This window comes from Pantherophis guttatus, chromosome 6 (assembly GCF_059756535.1).
Source record: "Pantherophis guttatus breed Tessera chromosome 6, ASM5975653v1, whole genome shotgun sequence".
Lineage (NCBI taxonomy): Eukaryota > Metazoa > Chordata > Lepidosauria > Squamata > Colubridae > Pantherophis > Pantherophis guttatus.
In genome coordinates, this window is record NC_142068.1 from 13,061,549 (window position 1) to 13,089,533 (window position 27,985).

Below are 27,985 nucleotides of genomic sequence, written 5' to 3' on the forward strand. Positions count from 1 at the left end.
TATTCCTTTTGTCAGAAATTATGAACCTGGCATCATGCTGGATGCAGCTACTAAGAGGATTGAATGAATGTAATCAACTGGTTAAATATAGTAATTTATATATGCGCATTCAAAAGGATGAAAGAAATATATAAGCTATAAAAACAGCAGTATGATGTATTAATTAAATGTTGGAAGCCAATGACATTTTTCCATTTATGAACGCATCTTGATATCATCTTTAAAAATCTTTGCTTGATAATGTTTTTACATTGCATTTCCACTGAAATGCGATCTGGGTGAATTGTAACATTAAAATATTAGTTTAAGACTTTAAAAACAAAATAGGGCAAAGCTAAATTTGAAAGACGACTTTATCTTTACTAAAAGATGTATACATGTTTCCATTTGAAACATCTTATAGAATAATAACAAAATAGTCCCTTCCAACTTTATTATTCTACGTTCTATGTTTCCAATCTCTTCTTAAAAGCCTCCTGTTGGAGTACCCACAAATTCTGGAGGCAAGTCATTCCATTGATTAATTATTCTGTCAGGAAATTTCTTCTTAGTTCTAGGTTGCTTCTCTTCTTGATTAGTTTCCATCCATTGCTTCTTGTCCTACCCTCAGGTCCTTTGGCGAATAAGTTGACCCCCCTCTCCTTTGTGGCAGCCCCTTAGATATTGGGACACTATAGAATATTAATAATTTATAGTAATTAATCATATATATATATTAATAATATAGAATAGTAATATAGAATAGAAAGCCCTTTCTAATGTATGCCTTGCAAGGAGTTAAGCAGGAATTATAGTGCCAGAATAGAATAGAATAGAATAGAATAGAATAGAATAGAATAGAATAGAATAGAATAGAATAGAATAGAACAGAACAGAACAGAACAGAACAGAACAGAACAGAACAGAACAGAATTCTTTATTGGCCAAGTGTGATTGGACACACAAGGAATTTGTCTTGGTGCATATGCTCTCAGTGTACATAAAAGAAAAGATAAGTTCATCAAGAATCATAAGGTACAACATTTACTGATAGTCATAGGGAACAAATAAGCAATCAAATCATATTAGGAAACAGTCAATATAAATATTAAGGATACCAGCAACAAGGTTACATACAGTCATAAGTGGGAGGAGATGGGTGATAGGAATGATGAGAAGACTAATAGCGATGCAGACTTAGTGAATAGTTTGACAGTGTTGAGGGAATTATTTGTTTAGCAGAGTGATGGCGTTCGGGGAAAAACTGTTCTTGTGTCTAGTTATTCTGGTGTGCAGTGCTCTATAGTGTCATTTTGAGGATAGGAGTTGAAACAGTTTATGTCCAGGATGTGAGGGGTCTGTAAATATTTTCACAGCCCTCTTTTTGACTCCTGCAGTATACAGGTCCTCAATGGAAGGCAGGTTGGTAGTAATTGTTTTTTCTGCAGTTCTAATTATCCTCTGAAATCTTTTACAAGGGTCATTCTGAAAAAGGCAGTTTTTGGAATAGTTAGCTTAGGGCTTAGAACCAAGATTTGCAATTAAGTCTAGAGATATTTGGACTAGACTGGGACTAATATGGCTGTTACTACATTGTCATGAATCATTAAACAAGGAAGATGGGAACTGGCCAGCCAAATGCTTCTAAGGCATCATGTGAAAGTTATAATTAGTCTACATCACTTACCAGTGAGAGGTTTATTTGTTTTTCTGTTTTGCCTTTGAGTCATACTTGATTCCTGGAGACTACAGGGGCAAAGCCATGCAGTTATCCAAGCAGCAGTGCCGGAAGTATTTTGTCACTACCTCCTTGGAGCTGAGGGAGACCAGCCTGAAATCATCCAACTGACTCCTGTGTCTAAAACATTCCCCAATGCTAATCCAGCCACTTAACCACTAGAACCAGACCAGTTCTCATTCAGAGTGATCCATTTTAATTAAAGAAATTCAATTGCAGCTGTTCTGTATAATAACGTGAATATTATTTAATGCGCTAGCTAGCAGTATCAAAGTTATTCTCCACAATTATATTTAACACAATTAATTTAACCCCTAATCAGTGATTTTGCATCTAAAGCCAACAGTTCCATAATAATAATAATTATTATTTATTCAATTTATATACCGCCCTTCTCCTATTGGACTCAGGGTGGTGCACAGCCAAGGATAAAAAACATACCAATACAAAATTTAAAATCAATTAAAAGAATTATACAGCTTTGGCCCACAATTTAAAACAATCCAACTAAAACCCAGTTTACACTTAAAAAGCTAAAAAGCTAAAAAGAGCTTAAAAATGACCTCCTTGCTCTAAAACAGGACTGTCAAACTTGTGGCCCGTGTGGCCAGATGTGTCATGAGCTGGCCATGCCCACACCCGGTTTAGTGAAGGGGGAAAAAGTCTTGATACGTCACCTGATGCTGCTGTGATGATGGGAGTTTGACACCCCTGCTCTAGATTATTCTTTTCTAGGTTCCGCCATTAGGGAAGGACCAAACAGTGTTTCCAATCATTTAGAGACATTAAGACACGGGTGTGAAACTCAATTGTGTCATGTGACGTATTATGCTGTATCGTGATGTGTTTTGCCTTTGCGGAGCGTGACCCATCCGGCCCGCAGGCTGCCAGTTTCACACCCCTGCCTTAAGACAATAAGATTTTAAAGCCTCCACAGGAGCAAATAGAAGAATAGAGTAATTACAACCAACTAAAGGTAAAGGTAAAGGTTCCCCTCACACATATGTGCTAGTCGTTCCCGACTCTAGGGGGCAGTGCTCATCTCCGTTTCTAAGCCAAAGAGCCAGCACTGTCTGAAGATGTCTCCGTGGTCATGTAGCCGGCATGACTAAATGCCGAAGGCGCACGGAACACTGTTACCTTCCCACCAAAGGTGGTCCCTATTTTTCTACTTGCCTTTTTTATATGCTTTCAAACTGCTAGGTTGGCAGAAGCTGGGACAAGTAACGGGAGCTCACCGTTACGCGACACTAGGGATTCGAACCGCTGAACTGCTGACCTTTCGATCGACAAGCTCAGCGTCATAGCCACTGAGCCACCGTGTCCCTTTACAACCAACTAGTTGTAATCAAAACAGTACATCTTAAAATCCAGACTGTGAAGCTTTCTTTAAAATAGTTCTTAATTAAGCAAAAATAACCCAGAGTTATTGGCAATTGGGCAATGTATACTGCTCAAAAAAATAAAGGGAACACAAGCAGAAGACATCCGAGATCTGAGTGAATGAAATAGCCTTATTAAATACTTTGTTCTTTACATACAGTAGTTTATACACTGCTCAAACAACTAAAGGGAACACAAAACTACTGTATGTAACGAACAAAGTATTTAATAAGGCTATTTCATTCATTCAGATCTCGGATGTCTTCTGCTTGTGTTCCCTTTATTTTTTTGAGCAGTGTATATACCCAAGGTGCAGACTACAGAGAGGCAGTCCAACGCTTAGTAACAGGATATGAGAGGCAAGTACAGTAGGAACAGCTTACACAAAAAGAACCAACTAGCTGGTATTATGTATGGGAACATCTGCAGTGTGTGCGGACTAGATCCTCCCAGGTCCAGAGGAAGATTTCCACAGAAGGTCATGGAGAATTAAGAGGGCTAAGATCCTGTGGAACTTCTGGATCCAGATGGACAAGCAGGTATAGCAATGGCACTTAGACTTATATAACGCTTCATAGTGCTTTACAGCCATCTCTAAGCAGTTTACAGAGACAGCATATTTCCCCCAACAATCTGGGTCCTCATTTTATCAACCTTGGAAGGATGGAAGGCTGAGTCAAGCTCAATCAACAAGACATTATGGTAGAAGTCAAGAACCAGAAGATATGATGGTGATAGATAGAGCGGTACCAAATTTATTTTATTTTTTTATTTTATTTTATTTTATTTCTATACCGCCCTACTCCCGAAGGACTCAGGGCGGTGCACAGCCAAACAATAAAATACATACATACAAAATTTAAAAGTGGAATTAAAATCAAATTAAATAGTTTTGGCCCAGACAAATTAAAACCCCAATCAATTTAAAACCAATTTTAAAATTTGAATATATAAAATACTAAAAAATATTAAAAATTAAAAATCTTTTATAAAAGAGGGAGAAAATTAGGCCAGGCCCGCCTGGTGAAATAAAAAGATCTTTAAAGCACGGCGGAAGGTGCGCAGATCCGGGATCCTCCGTATCTCCGGGGGGAGCTCGTTCCAGATAGTAGGTGCTCCCACAGAGAAGGCTCTCCCCCTGGCGGCCGCCAGTTGGCATTGTTTGGCCAACGGCACCCGCAGGAGCCCCTCTCTATGGGAGTGTACCGGCCGGAGGGAGGCTATTGGTGGTACCCAGGTCCCGCAAGTACCCAGGTCCTCAGCCATGGAGCGCTTTAAAGGTGACAGCAATAGCTTGAAGCAAATGACAGCAATAGCTTGAAGACGACGGAATATGAAATGCTGGAAAACTATTGTGGCCTGAAGGAGGTACTAGAAGGGATGTGGAAAGTAAAGGCGAAAATGATACCAGTGGTAGGAGGAGCACTTGGGGCTGGGAGAGTGGCTCCAACAGACAGCAGGAACAACAGCGCTTTGTGTATTTCATGTCTCGGTGAATATTGAATAAGGGTTGATTGCGTTTGCTTTCCTGTTGGAGATGCAATTAAGGAAATGAAATATTAATTCATGTGGTTTCCATTTATCCTAGCAGTACAACCTTTTGGGCTGAATTTGAATAATTAATTAATAGGATAATTAATATGACCTGTTGCATATAGAACATACATATATTCTTCTTAGTTATACATGTAGTCCTCAACTTACAACCATTCATTTTTTTTTTTTTTGCTTTAATTTATATGCCGCCCTTCTCCGGAGACTCAGGGCGGCTTACAATGCATTAAGCAATAGCCTTCATTTCATTTCATTTCATTTTCATTTTCATTTTATTTAATTCGTATACCGCCCTACTCCCGAAGGACTCAGGGCGGTGAACAGGCACAGGATAAAACACATAGAATACAAAAATTTAAGAGCAGAAGTAAAATAAAATTAAATCAATTTAGCCCAAGACAAATTTAAAACTCCAGGTTAAGAACAAATTAAAATTTAAAAACAACAAGTGTAGTGTAATTTTGACTTTCAGAATGCTTAATGCGAAGCAACTGGAAGGTTAATGGCTAAAAAAATAATTTAGCATTTTGATAGTATGTAGAAAGTATATAGAAAAGGAGCAATCTAATTGTGTTTTGAAGGCAATGATTCATAAAACCAATTAATCTGTTATTAGTAAACTATTGCTAAATAACGTAGCTTCCGTTTAAACATCATGCTAAACCTTATTTAGTGAATCACAGATTGCTAGGTATGTAATTCCACTAAGCTATATATCATGGCTTAGACTTAGAAAGAGGGAGGGAGAGAGAGAGAGAGAGAGAGAAAGAGAGAGAGACTATGTTGACTATAAAAGCTTACAATATAACACGGAAAAAGCACCCACTTTTTATTAGTATTAATGGGAAGACAGGGCACTTCTCACCAGTGGTGAAATCCTATTTTTTTTACTACCTGTTTTGTGGGCGTGGCTTAGTGGGCTGGTGTGACTTGGTGGGCATGGCAGGGGAAGGACACTGCAAAATCTCCATTCCCTCCCCACTCCTGGGGGAAGGATATTGCAAAATCTCCATTCCCATCCCACTCCTGGGGGAAGGATATTGCAAAATCTCCATTCTCACCCCACTCTGGGGCCAGCCAGAGCTGGTATTTGCTGGTTCTCCGAACTGCTCATAATTTCTGCTACCGGTTCTCTAGAATCTGATAGATTTCACCCCTGCTTCTCACCGGATCTCCAGTGTTTATCCCTTGTCTGGACTGTAAACTTCGGGGCAAGTAACTTTGGATGACAGCTGAGAGTCTGAAACTTCAGTGCCATCTAGTGACCATCTAGATTTTTGCAGCCTACATGTGATAATCCAGGGCTTTTCGGTAGGTGGATGTTTTTGTTTTCCATCACTCCATTCAACAAAAGGGAGATGCAATTCAAAACCCTAAATGGCCCTGCTCAACTCCGATTTTTTTTTAAGGCAATACTCCATTTATAGAATTACGTGCCAGCATAAAAGTCTTATTCCTTCGGTAGCTACGTGACTATACTCTGTTACTTTGCTGTGGGTGGGGGGGTGGGAGTGGGGGGAAGCAATCATCCGGAAACTCTTTAACAAGAAGTTAGGGGCGCGCGCTGTGATTAATTATATATCTCTATCACTTCGATACGTGTTAAAACACGTTCGCTCTGTTTTGTCCGTCACGACTTGACGATTTAGCATCGGCCAAATCCAGCAGCTGTTCAGTGCAACCGTGGTTTAAAAACTGAACCGCGCAGCACGCGAAGAAACGGGTAACTCCTAACCGGGTCTGCAAATCGAGGCATCCTTGCAGCGGTTTCTCCACCTCCACTAGGACTTCCCCAAATATCACTTATTGCTTGTATGTACACTGAGAACTTATGCACCGGAGACAAATTCCTTGTGTGTCCGATGGCACTTGGCCAATAAAGAATTCCATTCCATTCCCCTTTCCCTTTCCCTTCCCATTTCTCTTTCCCATTCTTCCTCTCCTTTCCCTTTCCCATTTCTCTTTCCCTTCCCTTTCCCATTCTTCCTCTCCTTTCCCTTTCTCTTTCTCTTTCCCATTTCCCTTTCCTTCCCATTTCTCTTCCCCTCCCTTCCCCTCCTTTCCCTTTCCCTTCCCATTTCTCTTTCCCTTTCCTTTCCCATTCTTCCCCTCCTTTCCTCCCTTCCCATTTCTCTTTCCCTTCCCTTTCCCATTCTTCCTCTCCTTTTCCTTTCTCTTTCTCTTTCCCATTTCCCTTTCCTTCCCATTTCTCTTTCCCTCCCTTCTCCTTTTCCTTTCCCTTCCCATTTCTCTTTCTCTTCTCTTCCCTTCCTCTTTCTTCCCCTCCTTTCCCTTTCCCATTTCCCTTTCCTTCCCATTTCTCTTTCCCTCCCTTCCCATCCTTTCCCTTTTCCTTCCCATTTCTCTTTCTTTTTCCTTTCCCATTCTTCCCCTCCTTTCCTCCCTTCCCATTTCTCTTTCCCTTCCCTTTCCCATTCTTCCTCTCCTTTTCCTTTCTCTTTCTCATTTCCCTTTCCTTCCCATTTCTCTTTCCATCCCTTCTCCTCCTTTCCCTTTCCCTTCCCATTTCTCTTTCCCTTTCCTTTCCCATTCTTCCCCTCCTTTCCCTTTCCCATTTCTCTTTCCCTCCCTTCCCCTCCTTTCCCTTCCCCTTCCCAATTCTCTTTCCCTTCCCTTTCCCATTCTTCCTCTCCTTTTCCTTTCTCTTTCTCTTTCCCATTTCCCTTTCCTTCCCATTTCTCTTTCCCTCCCTTCTCCTTTTCCTTTTCCTTTCCCTTTCCCTTCCCATTTCTCTTTCTCTTCTCTTCCCTTCCTCTTTCTTCCCCTCCTTTCCCTTTCCCATTTCCCTTTCCTTCCCATTTCTCTTTCCCTCCCTTCCCATCCTTTCCCTTTTCCTTCCCATTTCTTTCTTTTTCCTTTCCCATTCTTCCCCTCCTTTCCCTTTCCCTTTCCCTCCCTTCCCCTCCTTTCCCTTCCCATTTCTCTTTCCCTTCCCTTTCCCATTCTTCCTCTCCTTTTCCTTTCTCTTTCTCTTTCCCATTTCCCTTTCCTTCCCATTTCTCTTTCCCTTTCCTTCCCTTTCTTCCCCTCCTTTCCCTTTCCCCTTTCCCCCTTTCCCTTCCATTGCATATAAAAAAAAATACTGGGCTTCGGTCCTGGGAATCTCTCGGCACCTTGGGAGTTGTAATCCAGCGCGATTCCCGGCGGGCGCCTGGTTAGATTCATGCGCTCTGGGGAGAGACGTGGCAGGGTAGCTTTCCCCGAGTCTCCACCCCTCCAAGCTTGGCTCTGCGGTCACTTCCTGCAGCTGTTCGCATCTGTGTCCGGTTATGCTACGCCCTCCCCGGTCTCAGCCTCCCTCTCTCTCCCTCTCTCCTCGGCTATACGGGCAACGGGGCTGGGGAGATGGGAAGAAAGAGCCGGAGGTGCTGCTGAGCCTTGCCAAACGGAGCGCGATCCGCGTCCAGGAGGCGAGGCTGACGCCCTCGCATCTATCTCCCTCTCCGCTTCCAGCTCGCAGAAAGCCGGTAGGTCCGCGCCGTCTTCCTCCCTGCCTTCCGGAGATCAGGCGTGGGGAGAGCCGCCAGCCGGCATCTGGATTTTGGGTGGGGGGATGGGGGGATGCGGAGCGAGGAAGCCCCGCTGTGGACTCCCCGGCGAGGCAACGGAGGCTCCGATTCTGCCTTTTGCACCTCTGTTGTTGCAGCTGAGTGTTGTTGGTTTTTTTTTTTTAATTTGATTTATATGCCGCCTTTCTCCGGAGACTCAGGGCGGTTTACAATGCGCTAAGCAATAGCCTTCATCCTTTTGTATATTTATACAAAGTCAGCTTATTGCCCCCACAACTGGGTCCTCAGTTTACCTACCTTAGAAAGGATGGAAGGCTGAGTCAACCTTGAGCCTGGAGAGATTCGAACCTGCAGTAATTGCAGGCAGCTGGTCTTAATAACAGGGTGCTTTAGACCACTGTACTACCAAGGCTCCTTCCGCTTGATTTGGAGGAGGGGGGGGAAGTCTTTGGAGTGGCCGCAAAAGGCGATGCACATCTGTGGAGATGCCAGGACTAGATCGGGTCGAGGAAGCGAGAGAGGCAGGAAGCTCATGATGATGGGGATGATGATGGTGAAGATGATTGCAAGGATGACGATGGTGGCATCAATTCCTTGCAATTTAGCGATCCTTCCGTAGAGATTCTCAGTCATCCAGATTGTCCCAAAGGTGATTTTTTTTTTTTCAGGGGGCAACTGGACTTTCTTTCTTTCTTTTTTTAAAAATTTGATTTATATGCCGCCCTTCTCCGGAGACTCAGGGCGTCTTACAATGTGTTAAGCAATAGCCTTCATCCTTTTGTATATTTATACAAAGTCAGCTTATTGCCCCCACAAACTGGGTCCTCAATTTACCTACCTTAGAAAGGATGGAAGGCTGAGTCAACCTTGAGCCTGGCGAGATTCGAACTTACTTTAATTGCAGACAGCTGGTGTTAAATTACAGTGCTTTAGTCTGCAGAGCTATCCAGGCACTTGGGTTTTTTTTTTTTTCCCTTTTGAAGACCTTTTGCTTCTCATCCAAGAAGCTTCTTCAGCTTTGACAAGGATAATGGGGAATAGGAAGGATTGATGTTCCTTGCAAGACAGCTGGTCATTTGCATCCTTTGAGAGAGTTCATTGGAGGTTTGTCGGTGTCCTCGGGGTCACCTGGTTCCTGTAGTCTGCAATTCCACCCCCCCCCCTTTCTGGAAATCCAACCCTACTCCCACACCGTTCAAAGGGTGTTCATCCCAAATTGTATAGTTAAAAGTCTGTAGAGATTCTCAGTCACCCAACTCACAGTTGTCCCAAAGGTGCTTTATTTCAGGAGGCAACTGGACTCTTGCAAGAGAAGCGAAACGTCTTCAAAAGAAAAAACAAGGAAGTCCAGTTGCCTCCTGAAAAAAAGCACCTTTGGGACAATTTAGCAATCAATGTATGGTGAGATCCCTAGAATATTGGGGCAAGCGAGAAAGAAAAATATATACAGGTAGTGTTCTGCCCCAGCTACGGACCCCAAAGAACGCAGCACGTACAAAGTCTGTACATACCTTAGTTTACTAAATTAAATCAGTCTTTTTCAAACAAAGGCTGTTAATTAACTTTCTTAACAGCCTACAAGAATCCAAAGAATAAATAATCGTAATCTTACTATGGTTGGCAGAAAGCCCAGAAGCAATTTGCAGGAAACTGATAAGAGCACTAAGATCAAGACACGAAGGAGAGTGAACTAAAGTTGTTCCCTGCAAATTGCTTCAGTTGGCGTCCTTCTTTAAATAGGCTAAGGGAGTGGCCAATTAGCCCCAAGCCTTACTCTCGAGGAGACCTCCTCCTGAGGAGCCATTCCTGCCTTTTGGTAGCTCTGCGCGCCCGTGCATCAAGAAGAGGCTCCTCCTCTTCTTCCTCTTCACTTAAGGGAGCTTCTGGAGGTTCTGAAGGCCCTGGCTGAATCCCCGCCTCTGGCACCACATCTTCTCCAGCCTCCTCATTATCTGACTCTAGTGCCAGCTGCACAGGCTGCTGGCGCAGCACCACACCAGCCTCCTCGCTGTCAGAATCAGCTACTAGCTGCACAGGCCGCTGACGGGCCACAACAGGTAGTCCTCAACCTACGATCCCGATGGAGCCCAAAATTTATCTTGCTAAGTGAGACATTTTGTTAGGTGAGTTTTGCCCCATTTTATGACCTTTCTTGCCACCGTTGTGAAGCGAATCCCTTCCGTTGTTACGTGAGTGACAGTTGTAAAATGAATCTGGCTTTCCCCATTGACTTTGCTTGTCAGAAGGTCCCAAAAGGCTGATCGCATGACCCTGGGACAGTGCAACTCTCATAACTATGAGTCAGTTGCCAAGCGGCCGAATTTTGATCAAGTGGCCACGGGGATGCTACAATGATCGTAAGTATGAAAAACGGTCCTGTCATTTTTTTTCAGTGCCGTCGTAACTTGGAAGGGTCGCTAAATGAACAGTTGTAAGTCGAGGACTACCTCTGATGCTTAAATTAACCAGAGGAGAGCCTGCTCTGCAACCTCAGCCATACAAGGAGGTTCTCATAAGCCTCGTCCTCAGCTGTGCTGAATCTGTTCTCTTTTGTGGAAATACGTAGTTACAAAAATCTCATTCGGTGGTGTGAATTTTCTGCATGAGGAATCAAGTCCTCCTATTTTAAGAGGCTCTCCCAGGGTGTTCCTTTCCATTTCATGAACCTGGGATCCAGCACCAGAGAGAGAATAGAATAACAGAGTTGGAAGGGACCTTGGAGGTCTTCTAGTCCAACCCCCTGCTTAGGCAGGAAACCCTACACCACTTCAGACAAATGGTTAGCTAATCTCTTCTTAAAAACTTCCAGTGTTGGAGCATTCACAACGTTGCTTCTTGTCCTGTCCTCAGGTGCTTTGAAGAATAGTTTGACTCCCTCTTCTTTGTGGCAGCCCCTGAGATATTGGAACACTGCTATCATGTCACACCTGGTCCTTCTTTTCATTAAACTAGACATACCCAGTTCCTACAACTGTTCTTTATATGTTTCAGCCTCCAGTTTATTTATTTATTTATTTATTTATTTGTTTGTTTCCATTTCTATACCGCCCTTCTCCAAATAGGACTCAGGGCGGTGAACGGCCAAAGTAAAAAACAGAGCATACAAAATTTAAAAACAGTATTAAAATAATTAAATATTTTGGCCGTAAATTAAAACAACCCAATTTAAAATCAATTTAAAATTTAACTCAAGCCAGCCCAGCTAGTTGAAATAAATAGGTTTTCAGGGCCCGACGAAAAATCCGGAGGTCTGTTATTGTACGTAACTCTGGGGGAAGATTGTTCCAGAGGGTGGGCGCCGTCACAGAGAAGGCTCTCCCCCTGGGGGTTGCCAGCCGACATTGTCTGGCGGACGGCACCCTGAGGAGGCCCACTCTGTGTGAGCGTACTGGCCGGTGGGAGGCTATTGGTGGCAGAAGGTGGTCTCGTAGGTACCCCGGCCCTAAGCCATGGAGTGCTTTAAAGGTGGTCACCAACACCTTGAAGCGCACCTGGAAGACCACCGGGAGCCAGTGCAGCTCGCGCAGGAGAGGTGTCACATGGGAGTGCCTCGTCGCCCCCATAATCCCCCGTGCGGCCGCGTTCTGGACCAGTTGGAGCCTCCGGGTGCACCCCACGGGGAGCCCCATGTAGAGAGCATTGCAGTAGTCCAGGCAGGAAGTGACTAGTGCCTGAGTGACTGTGCGTAGAGAGTCCTGATCTAGAAAGGGGCGCAACTGGCGTATCAGGCGAACCTGATAAAAAGCCCTCCTGGCCACGGCCGTCAAATGATCTTCTAAAGACAGCCGTGCATCCAGGAGGACGCCCAAGTTACGAGCCCTCTCCGTGGGGGCGAGTGATTCGCCCCCAATAGCCAGCGATGGCGTCAGCTGGCTATATCGGGACGCTGGAAGCCACAGCCACTCGGTCTTGGAGGGGTTGAAGAAGAAGAGCAAGAAGTTGCTCTTCTCTGCACTCTTTCTAGAGTCACCACATCTTTTTTACATCGTGGCGACCAAAACTGGATGTAGTATTCCAAGTGTGACCTTACCGAGGCCTTATAAAGTGGTATTAAGACTTCACGTGATCTTGATTCTATCCCTCTGTTTATGCAGCCTAGAACTGTATTGGCTTTCATCCCTAGATGAGTTGCTCTATCTTTCAACTGCTGAATGAAGCTTGTTTGTTCTTTCTGGAAAATCTGTCCAGTTTCTCAATTATGTATGTCTTTATTTAGGCCGCCGTGGGAAGATCTCTCCTGACGGTTCACTTTTATTTGCCGTAATGAAGCATTGCAAAACCTGGACACCGAGACCAGTGCAATGGCAGTAATACTTCTCCAGGAAAAAAGTCACAACAACATAGTATAGAACGCACATGTGTTCTTGTTAAGGTGCCTCATGAACAACAGGTGCCCTGTTCTGAATCTCTGAATGTCTAGGGAGTCGCAATCATCCAGGTCATGGTTGTCCCAAAGGTGCTTTTTCCAAAAGGCAACTGGACTTTCTTATTTTTTATTTTTTTGAAAATGTTTTTGCTTCTTCAGTTCAAGGCACCTACTATCTGGAACGAGCTCCCCCCGGAGATACGGAGGATCCCGGATCTACGCACTTTCCGCCGCGCTTTCAAGACCTTTTTATTTCACCAGGCTGGTCTGGCCTAACCTTTCCCATTCTTTTTTAATGTAAATTTTAATTTGTTCTTAACCTGGGGTTTTAAATTTGTCTTGGGCTAAATTGATTTAATTTGATTTTACTTCTGTTCTTAATTATTGTATTTTACGTGTTTTATTCTGTGCCTGTTCACCGCCCTGAGTCCTTCGGGAGTAGGGCGGTATACAAATTAAATAAAATGAAAAAAAATGAAAATGAAAGGCAGATGAAAAGCGAGACGTTTTCAAAGAAAAAAAAAACACAAAGAAAAGTCCAGTTGCCTTTTGGAACCAAAAAAAAAAAACGCCTTTGGGACTGCTGGAACATCTGAGCACCCTTGTCTAAATTTAAGGATGAGTTCCCACTTCCCATACACCAATTGTCCATCTGCAGGCATTTTTAGGAAGGTCTCGTGTTTATTTTGTTTTATGAATTTTTCTCTTTGAACTGTCTGAACTTGTCGAATCCCTAGTACAGGTCTCCTTCGTGGGCAGGGGGTTGGACTAAATGACCTCCAAGGTCCCTTCCAACTCTACTGTTACTGTTCAGATGGGGTGGATTTGAATGGGAAAGATCCTTCAGATGGGGTTACGTGAAAGAAATATTGCTGAACAGGGCTTACTTCTTTCTTTCCTTTCTTTGGGAGAAGAAGAATTAGGAAATGTATTTGCAGATCAAAAGCAAATTTCAGTTCAGTCAAATCAATCACCTTAATAGTGAAGTGTTTAAAAGATTGGATTTTAGTCAGGTCCCCCCTAAGCAATGAATTTCACTATTTGACCTTCATTAAGTCCATTTCTCAACTTATTTTGCAGAGTTGTTTCCTCCCTTCGCTTAAAAGTAGAAAGCAGAAATGCGATTCTCTGAGTTCAGTTTTGTGTTTTTGTGTGTGTCTCTGGGTGTATGTGTGCATTGCATCTAGCAAAAATTATATCCTGCCCGTCTTGTATATGCACACATCACTTAGAGTGCCTAACATGCTGACTTCAATTTTTGGGGAGAACAGGGAGAATATAATAATAATAGGAAATAAGTGTAGACAAATGAAAATAGTGTTGTCTAAGCTACAAGTGTGTTCCTTGGCACACACTATGAGGTTTGCATAGAATGCCAGAAGATACCTGAATCTTCCTCCTGTAGTGATAGCAATCCACGATACAGTTAGTCCTCGAGTTACGACCATAATTGAGCCCAAAATTTCTGTTGTTAAGTGAGACAGTTTCGTGAATTTTGCCCTGTTTTACGACCTTTCTTGTCTCAGTTGTTAAGTGAATCACTGCAGTTGATAAGTTAGTAACCCGGATCACTTTCTGAGACTTTCTGACAAGCAAAGTCAATGGGGAAATCAGATTCACTTTGATTTCAAAGGGGAAATCAGATTCAACCATGTTCCGAACTGTGGCAACAAAGGTCGTAAAATGGGACAGAAGTCACTTAACAACCACCTTACTTAACAACATAAATTTTGAGCTCAATTGCGGTTGTAAGGGCTACCCGTATCCTATGCTAAACCAGAGGGCTACCCGTATCCTATGCTAAACCAGAGGGCTACCCGTATCCTATGCTAAACCAGAGACATTGAGGATCACACCAGGCTACTGGTAACATGTCAAGGGCTACACTCCAAAGTCCTCTGAGGTTATATCCCCACTTTGGAAGCAGATTTGGGGAGTTGTTCAGCAGGTCAATCATTTTGACCTTTATAGCTCCCCAAATCCCACAAAGTACCCTAATACTCCAAATTTTGGGTCCTACTCTCTCCCCTGTAGGGGGCAGAATTATGGAAGGAATGCTGGTCCATCTCATATAGCTCCGAAGCCCCCCCTCCCTCCCCCGAGACCTTCAGCGCTGGTATGTGTTGGCAGCGGAGGTGGAAATTGACCTGGCCAGAGAGTGGCACTGTGGGGGCCGCACCTGGAACAAGTCTTCCCCTTCTACCCTGAGAGAGGCCCCTAGAGCTACCGAAGGTGGGCCAGCAGCCAAACCCAGGTCCATGGCATGCTTCAGATCAGTGGTGAAATGTAAAATTTGTTACTACCGGTTCTGTGGGTGTAGCTTGGTTGGGGGGGGGTGTAATGTGACTGGGTGGATGTGGCCAACTTTTTTTTTTTTAAATTTTTAAAACCATTTTTTCCATTTGTAAAAAAATGCTTTTAAAAGACTCTGCCGATCAGGCAACTCAGCTGGGTTCATCAGAGGCTTTTAAAAGCATTTTTTCTACAACCTCTTCGGCCGAGGTTGTAGAAAAAATGCTTTTAAAAGTCTCTGACGATCCCAGCTGAGCCGCGCAATCATCAGAGGCTTTTTTTTTTTTTACTTTTAAAAGCATTTTTTCGGCTGAAGAGGTTGTAGAAAAAATGCTTTTAAAAATAAAAAAAAAGCCTCTGATGATTGCGCGGCTCAGCTGGGCATGGGTGCGGGGGTGGGATTTTTGCTACCAGTTCTCCGAACCACCTGCTGCCATCGCTACCGGATCGGGTGATCCGGTCTGAACCGGGAGCATTTCACCCCTGCTTCAGATGTGGGAAGGAGGGACATGGAGCTGTTGATTGCCTCACCAAGCCTGGCTCCAAACCGACATCAGCTGGAGGAAAGAATCTCACATTTTGCACATCTTCAGTAGGCTAAAATTTGATTTTCTGGCCTTTGGCATTGCCTGTTATGTGAACGTAGTGTGGACTGCAAACCAGTTTATTATTAAGCCAATTGTGACCCAAAGGTGCTTTTTTTCAAGAGGCAACTGGACTTTCTAATTTTTCTTTGAAGATGTTTCGCTTCTTATTCATCAGATCAGATTAAGGATAGAATTCTTTATTGGCTAAGTGTAATTGGACACACAAGGAATTTATCTCCGGTGCATATGCTCTCAGTGTACATAAAAAGAAAAGATACTTTCGTCAAGAATCATAAGGTACAACACTTAATGATAGTCATAGGGTACAAATAAGCAATCAAATCATACTAGGAAACAATATAAATCCTAAGGATGTAGCAACAAGTTGCAGTCATACAGTCATAAGTGGGAGGAGATGGGTGATAGGAATGATGAGAAGATTAATAGTAATAGTAATGCAGACTTAGTGAATAGTTTGACAGTGTTGAGGGAATTAATACAGTTGGAAGGGACCTTGTAGGTCATCTAGCTTCTCATCCAAGAAGCTTTTTCAGCTCTGACTGGATGTTGGGGAATGGAAGGATTTACACTCCTTGCAGACAGCTAGTCATTTGCATTCTTTTAGAACAGGGGTCGGTAACCTTAAACACTCAAAGAGCCACAAAGGGCCTAACCGGAAGTCCCCCGTTCAATTCCGGAGCCGACTAGAAGTCTGGTTTCCCTACCATAGAGTCTCCTCCTAGCGCGGCATCCGTTTTCTTCTACTTGTCCTAACTGAAAGCCCTATCAATTGTGGAGCCAACTGCAAAACCCGCCCCTTGCCATAGAGTCTCCTCCTGGCGCACCATGCTTCCCCCCCCCCAAACCGGAGGCACCTCTGAAAATTGTGGCGACAGAGAGCCGCAGCAGAGGGATGAAAGAGCCACATGCGGCTCCAGAGCCGCTGGTTGCCGACCTCTGTTTTAGAGAGTCGTTGAGGCCACTTGGAGGTTTGTCTGTGTCTTCAGGGTCACCTGAGTAGTGCAAATGTGTGTGGAGCCTTCTTGGAACTGTTGAAAGGACTGTGTTGTAGACTGGCGATAGATGATGTTGTATCCCTCCCCCTCTATTGAGAGAGGGCTGTTCAATTTTTCAAGCCAATTGTGACTTAAGAGACTTTATAAAAAAAATCCTTAGCAGGTGGAATACTGTTGAATGAGTTGAACCAAATCTTGCCCTGTCAATCCAACCCAACCCAATTTTGACGTTCGTTGTTTGACTTGAATTTTCTCCTTGCTTTTCAGTCGCGATCTGAAGCCGTCTTTGGGTTCCGAAGAAAGAATGCTAGAAGCTCTGTCAGCCAATGATTCTTTTGCAGCGCGCTGGGTTCCCTCCTCTTCCTCTTCCTGAAACGCCCCCATCTCTTCCTATGTCAGTGGCCACCAGGCCTACAGCCACCTTGCGACTTTCTCCACCGAAACCACTGGGACCGGGGCCATCCTTGCCACTTGCACAAGATGAGGAACTCGCCACGAGGGGGGAGCAAGACCCCTTGCTGGAGGAACTCTGCAAGCCATTGTGCTGTAGGCTTTGCAACGTCACCCTGAACTCTGCCCAACAAGCCCAGGCCCACTACCAGGTGAGGATACCATGCCTGCACCTCCAAACCGCCGTGTGACTCTTTCGGTGTTGAGTTGAGTTTCACAGCCCAAAAAGTTGCCCCTTGTTTTCCAAGGTGATATATACAGGTAGTCCTCGACTTACAACAGTTCATTTAGTGACCGTTCGAAGTTAAAGCGGCACTGAAAATAAACCCCAGTTTTCTTACTTACGGCCCCTGTAGCATCCCCATGGTCGCGTGATTAAAATTCAGATGCTTGGCAATGGACTCATATTTATGACGGTTGCAGAGTCCCGGAGTCATGTGATCCCCTTTTGCGACCTTTTGACAAGCAAAACTTAGTTTGACTAATTTAGCAACTGCAGCGATTCACTTAACAGCGGTGGTATGAAAGGTCATAAAACGGGGGCAAACTCACTTAACCAATGTTTCAATTAGCAACAGAAACGCTGGGCTCGATTGTGGTCATAAGTCGAGCACTACCTATAATCGGGAGTCGTGGTTCACACGATACCTTTGCCATAAGTGTGCAATATAGAGATTATAAATGAAGCATCTTCTTTTTTTTTTTAAAAAAACCTTTTTTTTCCCTGTGATTGTGGCTTATGATTTATAACAAGGTATAACTAATTGGAATGGATCATGACCAACATAGGGAAAGAATAATAATGGACCGAATGAAATAAAAATTGGAGGCTTGATTTCTACCTAATTTTTAAAATTATATAGTGATCAGCATAGAAATCTAGTAATCTTGTAAAAAGGACAGATATTCCCACAAAATGATATTCAGGATAAAAGCTTACTTTGATTGTAAGACAGAACACGTTCATGTACTATAATGCCCATATTCTATACCAGTGATGGCTAACCTTTTTGGCACCGAGTGCCGAAAGCGTGCATGCGCGTGTGCACCCATAATGCAATTCGTGCGCAATTCCCATGTGCCCCACCCCATGCATGCATGCATGACCTCTGTGTACGGCCCACACCCCCGTGCATGTATGCATGCCCCTGTATACCCACACCAGGGGTGGGTTCTAAATTTTTTTACTACCGGTTCTGTGGGCGTGGCTTATTTTGTGGGTGTGGCTTGGAGGTCATGTGACTAGGTGGGCGTGGCTAGCTGGTCAGAGTCATTTCTGGAAGGTCCTCGCACTTACGACCAGTCCTCGCACTTACGACCCGACTCATTTGTTTGCTTTTAACACTGATCAGCTGTAGGATGGCCCTTTGAAGCCCCGCGGCAAGAATTTAAACAGTTTTTTTCCCTCTAGTCATCAGCTGGGACTCAGGAGGCAGCAATAGATTGGGGGTGGGACCAAATAAAAGGTAAGAATAACGTGGGTGGGGGGTGGGGGGGTGGGGGGGTGGGAGGGCGGGGGGAGGAGAACCGGTTCGGTGACGTCATATCGTCACCGCTACTGGCTCGGCCGAACCGGACCAAACCAGGAGGAACCCACCACTGACTCACACGCATGCACGCGCAACCCCACACATGCATGCATGACCTTCCTACGTGCGCCCTCCCACGCATGCACGTGAGTCTCCTGCATGCGCCTCACCCCGACGCATGCACATGAGTCTCCTGCATGCGCCCCACCCCCCATTCATGCACGTGAGACTCCTGTATGCACCCCGTCCCCCCACGCATGTGCAGCAGAGATCCAAAAACCAGCTGGCTGGCAGGAGGTGCATGGCGGAGCTGGGCTGGGGCAACAGCTCGCGTGCCCACAGAGAGGACTCTGCGTGCCACCTGTGCCATCACGGTTCTATACCATTTATAATCCTAGTATGTATCCATTAAGGCCAACAGTCGGATTCCTCCTCCCCCCTCCCCCCAGGTGAATTTGTCTACTTCCCATCCCCCCCCCCCATTTAATGGCTATGCATTCTATAATTAATTCAACTTTGTCCATGTAATTCAGAGTTCCTCGACCTTTTCCAACTTTGCAGACCAGTGGGGCGGGGTGGGGAGAGGGGATGGTTCCGTGTGAGCAGCCGGGAAGCACACATGCACAGCTCCATTTGTGTGAACGGTGTGCATGCGTGTGCACCCCTCCTGCAAACGGAGCATGCACGCAGATGCTCGCCCACTGCTCTCGCAAGTTGTTTCTGCGGCCTAGTTGCAAACACCTCATGGCCTATTAGTAGGCCGCAGCCCAGAGGTTGGAGACCCCGATATAATTGGCCCTAAATCTTTTCTCATTATGTGTTTTTTTCATTATTTATTCATTTCATGATTTTTCACGTGTGACTGAGGGCAGGTCTTAGGCCCACACTTTAACCACTATACCACACTGCCTCATGGGCTGAGGGACTGTGGTAAAGTCATTCAGAGAGCTTCCCTGGCTGTTGTGGGGATAGATTTGAAACAGGCTCTCCCCTCGTGCAGGCCTTCATCAGTATCCCACCCTTGCTTGTCTTACATTGTGAAATAAACTTGTCTTCCCTAGAAACATAACGGGGCCCCATTTTATGTACAGCTAGTCCTCGACTTATGACCACAGTGGAGCTCCATATTTCTGCTGCTAAACGAGGCAGTTTTAAGCATGTTACGCTTTATTTTACAACCTTTTCGTCACAGTTGTTAAAATGAATCACTGCAGTTGTTAAGTGGAGCACATGGTCGTTGAAGCGCATCTGGCTTCCTCCGTTGATTTTGCTGGCCAGACGCCAGCTGAGAAGGTTACAAATGGTAAATCACATGACCCCCCCCGGACAGTGCAACCGTCATAAATACATGGCAGTTGCCAAGCCTCCAAATTTTGTTCAGATGACCACGGGGACGCTGCCACGGTTGTAAGTGTAAAATCCAGTCATAAGTAGCTTTTTCCAGCGCTGTTGTAACTTCAAATGGTCACTAAACGAATGGTTGTAAGTCAAGGACTACCTGTATCTGTCCCAAAATTAGGGAGTTTATACCTGTTCTAAAATAGAGGTAAAAATCGCCTTTTGAAATTATGCTGGGGTTTTTTTTCGCCTTCCTAATCTGATTGCAAAGACCTGCTTCCTAGTACAGGAAGGAGCAACCAGTTTCTCTCTCTGTTCAAGAGCTATTTTAGACTGAATGGCCCATTGGGACTCTACTCCTATGTGTATGTGTTCAAAACTCTTTGGTAGGGAGCTGTTTCAGGCATTCTAGGGGGTAGAAAGGGTCCTTCAACCCAGGGGTGCTATTCAGCAGGTTCTGACAGGTTCTGGAGAACCGGTAGCGGAAATTTTGAGTAGTTCGGAGAACCGGCAAATACCACTTCTGGCTGGCCCCAGAGTAGGGAGGGAATGGGGATTTTGCAATACCCTTCCCCTGGAGTGGGGTAGGAATGCAGATTTTGCAGTATCCTTCCCCTGCCACACCCACCAAGCCACGCCCACCAAGCCACACCACATCCACCAAGTCACGCCCACAGAACCAGTAGTAAAAAAATTTGAATTCCACCACTGCTTCAACCCCTGCAAGACTTAAAGCACTAATTTCCCCCTTTAATCTAACACCAAATCTACCCCTCATGGAACCCCCATGGAAAAAAACAGAAAGGGAAGCCCTGAAGATTTAATTCCACCCCTTAGTATCGATGAAGGCTTAAAGAAGGAATGGTGGTAGGTCACTGATGGCTTTGGTGCACTTTTATGTCGCCTGGTGGCCCCCAGGGGGAGAGCCTTCTATCTGGGGCACCTACTATCTGGAATGAGCTCCCCCCGGGGATACGAGGATCCCGGATCTACGCACCTTCCGCCGCGCTCTCAAGGCCTTTTTATTCCATCAGGCTGGCCTGGCCTAACTGTTTCCCTTTTTTCCCTTTTTAAAACATAAATTTTAATTCGTTTTTAATTTATTGGGGTGTTTTAAATCTGTCTTCGGCCAAATTGTTTAATTCGATTTTATTCAGTTTTAAATTTTGTATTTATGTTTTTTATCCTGTGGCTGTTCACCGCCCTGAGTCCTTCGGGAGTAGGGCGGTTTACAAATCAAATAAAACTAAACTAAACTAAACTTTATGCTAGGCTAATAACAGAAATTTGATTTTCCAGGGTAAAAACCACAGTAAGAAACTTCGGAACTACTATGCTGCCAACAGCTGTCCAGCTCCTGCCCGAGTGAGTAACTCTCTTGAGCCAGCTACTCATCCGATGGTGTCTCTTGCACCCCAGGTAAGGATATATAGATAGCAGTGTCATATTAATGAACCAGTAAGCGCGTGTTCTTCCAGAAGAGAAAAGATATTGTGGTTCATCTGCCTACCCATTTGCAAATTTCAGTGGTCGCCCATCTTAATCAAATATGTACAAATGCGGTACAAAAGAAAAATAAAGTTTATATTTTGGACCCATAATGTGAAGATTTAGTTCTCTTGAGAAGTCTATAATGCTGGGAAAGGTGGAAAGAGGATGACCTGCAGAGGAAGACCTGAAGGATGAGGTTGAGAATAGATAATCCTGGTCTTTCTAGCAATTTGTTGTTGTTGTTAGTTGCAAAGTCGTGTCCGATCCATTGTGATCCCATGGACAACGTTCCTCCAGGCCTTCCTGTCCTCTACCATCCTCTGGAGTCCATTTAAGGTCACGCCGACTGCTTCAGTGACTCCATCCAGCCACCTCGTTCTCTGTCATCCCCTTCTTTTTTTCCCTCAATCTTTCCCAGCATTAGGCTCTTTTCCAGTGAGTCCTTCTTTCTCATTAGGTGGCCAAAGTATTTTTTTTTTTTTTAATTTGATTTATATGCCGCCCTTCTCCGGAGACTCAGGGCGGCTTACAATGCGTTAAGCAATAGCCTTCATTCTTTTGTATGTTTTATACAAAGTCAGCTTATTGCCCCCACAAACTGGGTCCTCATTTCACCTACCTTAGAAAGGATGGAAGGCTGAGTCAACCTTGAGCCTTGGAGAGATTCAAACCAGCAGAAATTGCAGGCAGCTGTGTTAATTACAGGGTGCACTAAACCCCTGTACTACCAAGGCTCTTATTTGACTTTCATCTTCAGGATCTGGCCTTCTAAAGAGCAGTCAGGGTTGATCTCCTCTTGGACTGACCGGTTTGATCGCCTTGCAATCCAAGGCACTTGCAGGAGTCTTCTCCAGCACCATAGTTCAAAGGCTTCAATTCTTTGGCGCTCAGCCTTTCTTATGGTCCATATCTAGCAATAGCATTTAGACTTACATACCACTTCACAGTGCTTCACAGCCCTCTCTAAGCGGTTTACAGAGTCAGCCTATTTCCCCCAACAATCTGGGTCCTCATTTTACCGACCTTGGAAGAATGGAAGCCTGAGTCAACCTTGAGCCATTCAGAATCGAACTCCTGGAGTGAGCTGTGAGTTAGCTGTATAGTACTGCCTTCTAAACCACTGTGCCACCACAGTTTCTTTCTTTGTGCTTGCAAAGAGTTGACACTGATTTGATGGACCATGACTCTGGTCATAAAATGAGACACAATTCTCTTAACATCCTTGTATAGCAGCAGAAATTTTGGGCTCAATTGTGATCGTAAGTGGAGACCACAGTTGAGAAGATCCCTGTGTGTATGACTGTCATGGTTCCAAGTAATAATTCCATAGAAAGCAGAACTCTGGAGGCAGGCATATTCCTCAAGGAACAATTGTATGGAGATATCATATTGGCACAAAACCGACTCTGACAGTTCCTGCGGTTTTCACCTGATTAAAAAGTGAACGTTCCCCTTTCCCCAAACGATCAGTCACATTGTCCAATCAAGGTGGACAAGCTGGTTGCATGGTAACCGGACTCCTCCTCCTCTCCAGCCACCTGTTGGAATGTCCTTGGCTCCCACAGGAAACTATTTTGTTTTGGCAACAAAACCCCCATCTATGTTCCCCCCTCCCTATCTCATCTTCGCATTGTGGCAATCCTACAGCCTCCAAAATGGCTTCAGCCAGGTTCACTTCAGAGTTAACAATGACAGGAATGACCCAACAGTTCCCCTTTCCAGTCAGTTGATTGATTAATTGATTGGGTGCCATCAAGTTGTTTTCAACTCTTAGGACCCCATAGATAGATTTTTCATCATGACGATCTATCCCTAACCTATTCTTTCAGTTCTCCCAATGATGTACTTCTGTAGTCGGTTTCAAATTTTTTTACCACCGGTTCTGTAGGCGTGGCTTGGTGGGCATGGCATGGCTTGGTGGGAGTGGCAGGGGAAGGATACTGTAAAATCTCCATTCCCACCCCACTCCAGGGGAAGGTTACTGCAAAATCCCCATTTCCTCCCGATCAGCTGGGACTTGGGAGGCAGAGAATAGATGGGGGCGGGGCCAGTCAGAATTTTTACTACCGGCTCTCCGAACTACTCAAAATTTCCGCTACCGGTTCTCCAGAACTGGTCAGAACCTGATGAAACCCACCTCTGATGTACTTATCATGACTGTAGCTAAGTCCATCCACCTTGCTGCTGGCTGTCCTCTTCTTCTCATGCCTTCCACCTTTCCCAGCGATACAGCCTTCTCCTCTTTGCATAATGTTTACAACTAGAATAATCTGGGCATGTGTGCCTTGAGTGACAACTCTGGGTTGATTTGTTCAATGATCCATCGCTTTGTTTTCTTGGCTGTCGCAAGTTATCAGTCATCCAGAGACTTCCTTTAAATGTATTGGCTGGGTGGAATAAATTCAGGGTTGGAATTTGAACAAGGCGCTTCTTCCTTCCTCATGATCGAGTAGATGTGTCATGTGAAGAAGACTAACAAGTGTGAGAGATCATCAGTCTCTGTGTCTGCAGCTATTCCTTGTCTCCCATCAAGTTTCTTTCCTCACCCCACTTCTTTGAGTTCTTTAAAAATAAGCATGCATATTTCTCTAAGCAATCTCCATTTATCTCTGTTACAGATAGTCCTCAACTTATAACCATTCGTTTAGTGACCATTCAAAGTCACGACAGCACTGAAAAAAGTGACTTATGACCGGTTTTTCACACTTATGACTGTTGCAGCAATCCCCGTGGTCGTATGAGCAACATTTGGATGCATGGCAACTGGCTCATATTTATGACGGTTGCATTGTCCTAGGGTCATGTTTTGCGACCTGACAAGCTAAGTCAAGGTGGAAAGCCAAATTCACTTAACCATTTTACTGACTTAACAGCTGCAGCTCTTCACTTCACAACTGTGGCAAGAAAGGTCATAAAATGGGGCAGAACTCATTTAACAACTATGTCACTTAGCAATGGAAATGTTGGGCTCAGTTATGGTTGTAAGTCGAGGGACGACCTGTATAAAACTGACATTTTGGTGTGGATCATGGGAATAAATAAATATTAGGGCATTTGATGACCAGATTTCATGTTGCCTATGTATTTGGCCTTTCAACATATTGTTACCGTATTTTTCGGAGTATAAGACGCACCTTTTCCCCCCCTAAAAGGGGGGGTGAAAATTTAGGTGCGTCTTATATACCAAATGTAGCCCTGCCCACCCTTTGGACTCTGCCTCGCAGCAGTTACCTCCTTGCAAGCAAACAGCAAGAAGAAACAGCTCCTTTCAGCTTCAGCACAGCCTAATTAGCACAAGTTGATTGGATCAGCCTCCCGAGTCTCAGCTGATTTGCTCTCAGCTGTTTTGCGCAGGCCTCTGCTGCTTGCTGAAGTAGATTTTTTTTCCTTGTGTTAATCAAGCTATGCTGAAAACGAAAATGAAAGTAAAGCAGTCTGTTTGCTATTTGCTGCAACAAGGCAAAATTGCTAAGGGAGAGGGAGATTTCTTTTTCTTCTTTTCCTTATCAAAAAAGGTAGGTGCATCTTATACTCCGGTGCGTCTTATACTCCGAAAAATACGGTATGTATTTTATAACTAGTTCCTGGCCTCTATCTAATATTCGGATTCATGTACAAGTTACTTTAATGGCATCTTCACCAATTTATTTTCTGAGAAGCAGGACACTCTAGCTCAGGGGCGTCAAACTCGAATTCATTGAGGGCCACATCAGGGTTGTGTTTGATCTCCGGAGGCTCAGGGAGCATGGCGGGGGTGGGTGGCCAGGGGATGCGTGGCTGGGGGGGGCATGGCCAGTTTGACAACATGTTGAGGCTCTGTTTTCAGCCGCAATGGCCTCCTGCAGCCCTCTGTCAGCGAAAATGGAGCTCGGCGCCACGCACGACCTCCCCGAGCTCCGTTTTCGCTGACAGAGGGCTGCAGGAGTCCGTCATGGCCCAAAATGGAGCCCAGCCCACCCGAGCTCCAATTTCTCTGGAAAAGGCACCGTGGGCTGATTCTTTGCTGTTTCCAGGGCAGCCCTGCGGGCCAGATCTAAGCACCTCACAGGCCGGATTCGGCCCACAGGCCTTGAGTTTGACACCCCAGCTCTAGCTGCCAGGTGGAGAATATAACCCCTAAAACATATTCAGACGTATCCATAAGCCTGAAAGGATTTGGGAACTACAAAATAAACGATCCTGTGTATTCTAGAAGAAACAGAGAAAATTGCCTTTCTCATATCTCTTTCAGCGTAGTTCAGATCCCTTAATTAAGGGAATTAATTATATTCCCTCAATTCAAGCGTAAATTCATAAGGTTGGCCACTGGGGGGAGGCAGCTTCTTAGATTAAAAAAGGAGCAGCTTTAAAAATCTAAAATGTCTTTCCGTAATACTTACTCTCATAAAAGCAAATGTGCTGTGTTGGGATTAATTTCCAGTAAAGTCATCTATGATACTATGATTTTACAAAGTAGTTTAAAAAGGAGACTCATCAAAAATGTACTTAGTAATGGTGAACCAGTCAATATCTCAGCCTAAAGACTGCTGGACAGATGAATAGGAAAATGAAAATTGAAAAATGTTGAATTTGCTAAGAAAGTAGAATATAAATATACTAAGGATAAGCTTTAAAGTTGATAGGCTGCTGAAGCGCAGAATTTTGGGAGTAATTTACAAAAACAGTAACATGCAATTATAATCCTTTAAAGCCAGAAAGAAGATTAACTACTTAAAACATGTTTTTATGTGGCGATGGTACCAACTTTAAAAATATCGAATGAAAATAAAGGTAATGAACAATAGGAAATAATAAAAGGCCTAAGATAGTTTGAATCAATATGGAGTAGAAAGTACTGGCTTGTGATGGATTTACAGCCGGTTGAAGAATTGTATCTGGATGATACTTGTAAATAGTTCTATATTATCCTGGAAGGAAATGTCAAATGGAGATCCTTTGTTAGAAATGACCTTGAGATGGAGGGGAACAGATGCTTGCCACATTTGCAGATGTCACCAAGCTTGTTGAATTGCCTAATATTGAAGAGTATAAAATCACAATTCAAAATGACCTTGACTGGCTTGCGTGTGGGGTCAGATATAACAAGATGATGTTCATCTATCACAAGTATGTGATCCTGTTTCTGGATAAGAAGACCTGGCTTGAGGGCATTGCTTTCAAAAAGGATCTGAGAGTTCTAGGAGACCATCATCTGAACGTCGACGTGTAAAATGCTGCAGGGACTTTAAAAAGGCCAATGCAATCATGCACTGAATTGCGTTACATCAGGGGTGTCAAACTCGATTTCATTGAGGGCCACATCAGGGTTGTGTTTGACCTTGGGGGGCTGGGGTAGGTGTGACCAACTCAACTTCACTTGTGTCGGGGGCGCCTGTGGTGGCCCAAGCGCTCTGCCAGCAAAAATGGGCTCCCGAGCTCCGTTATCGGCTGCGACAGCCTCCTGTAACCCACTGCCAGCGAAAACGGAGCTCAAGAGGGCCACACACAGCCCTCCCTAGCTCCATTCTCACTGGCAGAGGCTCTGCCGGTTGGTCCTTTGCTGTTTCCAGGGCGGCCTCGTGGGCCAGATCTAAGCACCCCGCAGGCCAGATCTGGCCCCTGTGAGTTTGACACCCCTGTGTTATATCGTGATCTTGTTGTTTGGAAATCAATATGCTAAAAGCTATAGAGGAACTTAAGGGAAAAAAGTGGCTCCGTGGCTTAATAATTCTGGAAGTGGTCTTAGTTCTGATGGTTTGAGCCCAAGCACAGCTTGGCAGGGTGAGCTCCTGATGATTCCTGATGATAAGAGCTGTTAAATCAGGGGTCTCCAATCTTGGCAACTTTAAGAGCTGTGGAGTTCAACTCCCAGAATTCCCCAGCCAGCTGGCTGGGGAATTCTGGGAGTTGAAGTCCACAGCTCTTAAAGTTGCCAAAATTTGAGACCCCCCCCGTGTTAAACAATGGAATGGTCTCCTTAGAGCTCTGATGGTTTTCCAATTGGTGGATTTCTGCACTCTAGAAATCTGGACCTATAACCTTGCCTTCAATTCACACATGAAAATAGTCTTTAAAGACTAAATGAGTTTCTCTGTAGAAAATTGAGGATTGGGGAGCAAGGGCAAAAGAAAGTATCTTTCAGCTGTCACTCACTGCATTTCATTAAGGTGGAGACATCTAAGGACGCTTAGCATGTAATCATGTAGGCAAATATGACCAAAATCAAACCTGTAACACGAGGTCCCAAGATACTGTATTGACAGCTTTGGGAGAGGGCTCATTCAGAACTTTTGTTTGGAAGGAAAAATAACTGCTTTGATATATCTGAATCTATTTTCCTGTTTTGCCCAGGGGTCCTCCCCAAAACCTGGAGGGCGAGTGATCTTGGCCACGGAGAACGATTATTGCAAACTGTGTGATGCGTCGTTTTCTTCGCCAGCTGTGGCTCAGGCTCACTACCAGGGCAAGAATCACGCCAAGAGGCTGCGCCTGGCCGAGGCACAGAACAACTCGTTCTTGTAGGTATTATTAAAACGCTCACCAGTGGTAACAGCAGGGGGTGAAATTCAGCAGGTTCTGACAGGTTCTGGAGAACCAGTAGCGGAAATTTTGAGTACTTTGGAGAACCGGCACATACCACTTCTGGCTGGCCCCAGAGTGGGGTGGGAGTGGAGATTTTGCAATATCCTTCCCCCAGGAGTGGGGATCCTTCCCCTGCCACGCCCACCAAGCCACGCCCACCAAGCCACGCCC

The 27,985-nt window shown here is 44.6% G+C and overlaps 1 protein-coding gene across 2 annotated transcripts in view; it reads left to right on the forward strand.

Annotated features, from left to right (window-relative positions):
- Window positions 1-723: 723 nt before the first annotated feature.
- ZMAT3 (zinc finger matrin-type 3) overlaps window positions 724-27,985 on the forward strand; it is a 38,526-nt gene continuing 11,264 nt past the window's right edge. The window contains exons 1-4 of one of the 2 annotated variants that reach the window (XM_087872496.1): window positions 724-5,965; window positions 16,713-17,047; window positions 21,062-21,181; window positions 27,584-27,750. In XM_087872496.1, coding sequence (XP_087728622.1) covers window positions 16,772-17,047; window positions 21,062-21,181; window positions 27,584-27,750 — 563 coding nt within the window. In that variant the 5' untranslated portion in view covers window positions 724-5,965; window positions 16,713-16,771. Of the gene's footprint in view, window positions 5,966-7,390; window positions 8,143-16,712; window positions 17,048-21,061; window positions 21,182-27,583; window positions 27,751-27,985 lie in introns of those variants that run through there. The other variant, XM_034438940.3, reaches the window with a different exon arrangement.